Raw genomic sequence first — 4860 nt, forward strand, 5'->3', positions numbered from 1 at the left:
AGTCATCGCGCAAGATATAAGTCCTTCTTAAGGATGACTTGATGGTCTTCGTCACTCTAATGGACGAGCGGGGATCTTCTAAATTAAAGGAAATAATAGAATTATCGTCGTAGAATTCACAACGGAAAACAGGAAAAAAAACACAAACAAACAAAAAAAAAGGTGAAATACGAAGGGAGCTAACTCATCTTTTATTTTTATCTTTTATTTGTTTCAGTTGTGAAATTGCGGCCATGCTGTGGCACCACCTTTAAGAACTTTTAGTCGAATGAATCCCTCCCCAGTACTTAATTTTGTTAAGCCTGGCACTTATTCTATAGGTTTCTTTTTACCCAATCGTTATGCTATGGGGATGTAAACACACCAACACTAGTTGTCAAGCAGTGGTGAAGAACACACACACACACACACACACACACACACACACACATTGGCTATTTCATAATGTTGAACCATTAATATCTACACATTTTTTTCCATTCACCTTTTTTTCCCTCTTAATCTTTTCTGTCAAAGAGAGTAGGGTTGAAACATAAAGACTTTTCCATTCTTCCTGAGTGTTACACCTGCTTGTTGTTCCTACACCTGTCTTCATCTTTTGTTTTCTATAAATTTGAACTATATATATATATATATACATACACGAAAATTTAGGGTATAAAAAATATCTACCAGCTATGCTAGAAAGAAGAGTCAACTCTCCAAAGCTACATGTTTCTGACTATAAACAAAACATGCACAGTTAATGTAGCGGATATAAGAAAAAAATAGCTCTTACCTTTGCAAAAACACAAAGAAAAGTACAGTTATCTCAGTATCAATTGATTTCACCTTTAGTGTCAAACACTTAGGATCATCAGATGAGCTTACTTCAAATAACTATTTTTTTCTAGATATATACACTACACCCTAAATTTTTATGTATATTTATCTATGTTGGTTAAGCTTGCTGGCCACTTTATTATCATTATCTTTAATAATAATGATCGTCATCATCATCGTTTAATGTCCGCTTTCCATGCTAGCATGGGTTGGACGATTTGACTGAGGACTGGCGAACCAGATGACTGCACCAGGCTCCAATCTGATCTAGCAGAGTTTCTACAGCTGGATGCCCTTCCTAACACCAACCACTCCGAGAGTGTAGTGGGTGCTCTTACGTGCCACCGGCATGAGGGCCAGTCTGGCGGTACTGGTAACAGCCGCGCTCAAATGGTGTTTTTTACGTACCACCTGTACAGGATTTCAGTCCAGTGGTGCTGGCAACGACCTCGCTCGAATGTTTTGTTCACATGCCACCAGCATAAGGGCCAGTAAGGCGACGCTGGTAATGATCATGTTCAAATGGTGCTTTTTGCGTGCCACCGGCATGGAAGCCAGACCGCTGATCTTGCAGTGATCCCACTCGGTTGGTGCTGTTAGCGCTCCACTGGCACAAGTTCCAGTCATTGAATTTGGTTCAGTTTCTATTTCACTTGCCCCATCCAGTCTTCGCAAGCAGAGTTCAGTGTCCAATGAAGGAAGGTTGGCATGGGTGCCAGTCATCGAATTTGATTCGATTTTGATTTTGATTTCGATTACACTTCGCAAGCAGGATTTTGTGTCCAAAGAACGAAAGGTATGCATAAGTGGGCTGGCTACACCTCTGGTAAAGGCCACGGGTTATGGTCTCACTTGTCTTGCTGGGTCTTCTCACACATGGCATATTTCTAAAGGTCTTGGTCACTAGTCATTGCCTCGGTGAGGCCTAATGTTCGAAGGTTGTGCTTCACCACCTCATCCCAGGTCTTCCTGGGTCTACCTCTTCCACAGGTACCCTCAACTGCTAGGCTGTGGCACTTTTTCACACAGCTCTCCTCATCCTCAGCCCTCAGTCAAACCGTCCACCCCATGTCAACATGGAAAGCAGATGTTAAATGACGATGATGATGATGATGATGATAATTGTTAGGGAACTGGGTTGGTGGAATCAGTAGAGCATTGAACAAAATACCTTGTAGTGTTTGTTCTGACTCTTTATGTTCTGGTTTCAAATCCTGCTGAGGTCAACTTTTCTTTCATATTTTCGGGATCAATAAAACAAAGTAACAGTCAAGTATTGAGCTCAATTAATTTTTAAATCCCTAAAAATTGCCAGCCTAAAATTACAAACAGTTATTGTTATTATCCCCACATTTTATATTTACCGTTTTCTATGTCTCTCCCTTTCTGTCTCTCTCCAGATGTCGGGAAGCCAATGCGCATAAACTTTATCCATGGATCCACCAGTGGATTAACAACAAAACTTCAGCTGACCAGATTGAACCGGTCAGCTTTCCTGATGTGAATCCTGCTGATCTCCCAGCCAATTCCAATTTTTCCATGGCTGCTGGTGACTTTTTAGAAGTATATACGGAACCAAGTAAGTAACTGTTTGTTCTTTAACCCTAAAACATTTAAACTGGCCCTGTGCAGCCCCAATATTCTATTGTGTTATGTTTAGCCTTTTAGCATTCAAATTTCATTGTCAATTGGTCTTATGGCAGTCACTTGAAGGAAGATTCAACAGGGGAAGAAGACATGTAGCCTATTGGACAACTTGTTTCCATATAGGTTAACAAATGTTTCCACAAATGTTAACAGATTAAGAATACGCAAGGGTGGGGGGCGTGATGTGTGACATGTTTGCATGAAATCATTGAAGCATCTGGGAGGATGGTCAAACTATACTATCTACAGCAGTGAAACATGGGCTGTGACCATGTGATATGTATGAATGAGGACAGCTGTGTAAACAAGCACTGACCTCTAACTGTGGAGGGAACCTGTGGAAAAGGTAGACCCAGGAAGATATGGGACGAGGTGATGAAGCATGATCTTTGAACGTTGGGCCTCATGGAGGCAATGACAAGTGACCAAGACCTTTGATGATATGCTGTGCTTGAGAAGACCCATCAAGTGAAATCATAGTCGTGGCCAGTGCTGGTGTCGTGCAGCTGGCACCCGTACTGGTGGCACATAAAAGGACTTGTGCCAGTGACATGTAAAAAGCACCCATTATACTCTTGAAGTGTTTGGTATTAGGCAGGGTATCTAGCTGTAGAAACCTTGTCAAATCAGACTGGAACCTGGTGCGGCTCTCTGGCTTACATGTTCCAGTCAAACCATCTAACCCATACCAGCATAGAAAGCAGACTCTAAATGATGACAATGATGATGACAAATGTTTTGAATCAATCACACTTTATCTCATAGCTTTGAGATTTCAGTGATGTGTTTGTATATATGTTTGTATATACTAGACATTGTAGGGTAAGTGTGAGAGATTGGAGCTGGTCAGTTTTAACATAAAGCAGGTAGAATATTTTATCCAGATATGGCTGGATTAAAGTTTAAAAGGTTTAACCAGTCAGATCTGGCCTCTTACACCTACCTGGTGATATTCTAAAAATATACAATTACATTATTGAAATCTTGTAGCTTTGAGATCATATGAGATAAAGCCATTTCTGCCTAAATACGGTTATAAATGCTGTGAGATTTTCAACTGTGCATGGTTTGGTTTTTTTTTCTTCAACATTTGAGATCGAAACTGAACCAAATTTGATGACTGGCACCCGTGCCAGTGGAGCGTTAACAGCACCATCCATGCAAGATCACTGCCAGAGCAGCGGTCTCGCTCCCGTGCCGGTGGCATGTTAAAAGCACTTTTTGAGCGCTATCGTTCCCGGCTTTGCCTTACTAGCACCTGTGCTGGTGGCATGTGAACAAAACATTGGCTAACCCCTGTACTGGTGCACATAAAAACACCATTCGAGCGTGGCCATTGCCAGTACCGCTGGACTGGCTCTCATGCCAGTGGCACGTAAAAAGCACCCACTACACTCTCGGAGTGGTTAGCATTAGGAAGGGCATCCAGCTGTAGAAACTCTGCCAGATCAGATTGGAGTCTGGTGTAGCCATCCGCTTTGCCAGTCCCCAGTCAAGTCATCCAACCCATGCTAGCATGGAAAGTGGACATTAAATGATGATGATGATTTGAAGTGGAAATAATGTTTTTTTTATTGTAATTACTGATACGGCTTCAACTAGAAATTTTGATTTTGAAAGATTTATACTCGAAGACTTAAAACTGTAAAAATAAATGAAATAACAGCATCTAGTCTTTGGATGAATCAGATAACGGAAGAATGGTATGGCCATGTGATGTGTATGAATGAGGACAGCTGTGTAAACAAAACTGTTGAAGGAACCTGTGGATATAGTAGACCAAGGAAGATGCTTACACTCTGTCATACATGCACACAGACATTGCACATCCAGAAAAGCATACTACCTTCATTTCTTTGAGACTGAACCCAAAGCCATGTCATTAGGAAGCTATCTTCTTAACCACACAGCCATGCCTGCACTCGCATGCTAGCGTGCACACGCACTATTACACACACAAACATACATTACATATAGCCACACATGTACATGCACACATACATATGCACATCACTCATGGCTGGTTGAATAGTTAATAGAAGTGATTTCTTTTATTGGCTCGACACAGATTTAGGAGGGAAATGAGGTAAATTATGTGTATATGAATATGTGTGTAAACATGTGCTGTGTGTGTGTGTGTGTATATATATATACACACACACACACATTCATATATACACATATATAATATATATATATATATACATATATATTTATGTTTATAATACAAACATATCTTTTTGTGTGGTGTGTGTGTTACATGTTTGTGCAAAGAATATATATATATATATATATATATATATATATATACCAGCACACACACATAAAAAATATACATATTCATATATATACATATATAATATATAATATATATATACATACATACATATA

General features: G+C 40.0%; 1 protein-coding gene across 3 annotated transcripts in view; it reads left to right on the plus strand.

Annotated features, from left to right (window-relative positions):
* Positions 1–4860, plus strand: part of LOC106876185 (carnosine N-methyltransferase-like) — a 161908-nt gene that overhangs the window by 71213 nt on the left and 85835 nt on the right. For all 3 annotated transcript variants that reach the window (XM_052970146.1, XM_052970144.1, XM_052970145.1), the window contains exon 5: positions 2223–2401. In XM_052970146.1, the coding sequence (XP_052826106.1) occupies positions 2223–2401 (179 nt within the window). The remainder of the gene's footprint in view (positions 1–2222; positions 2402–4860) is intronic.

This window comes from Octopus bimaculoides, chromosome 8 (assembly GCF_001194135.2).
Source record: "Octopus bimaculoides isolate UCB-OBI-ISO-001 chromosome 8, ASM119413v2, whole genome shotgun sequence".
NCBI lineage: Eukaryota > Metazoa > Mollusca > Cephalopoda > Octopoda > Octopodidae > Octopus > Octopus bimaculoides.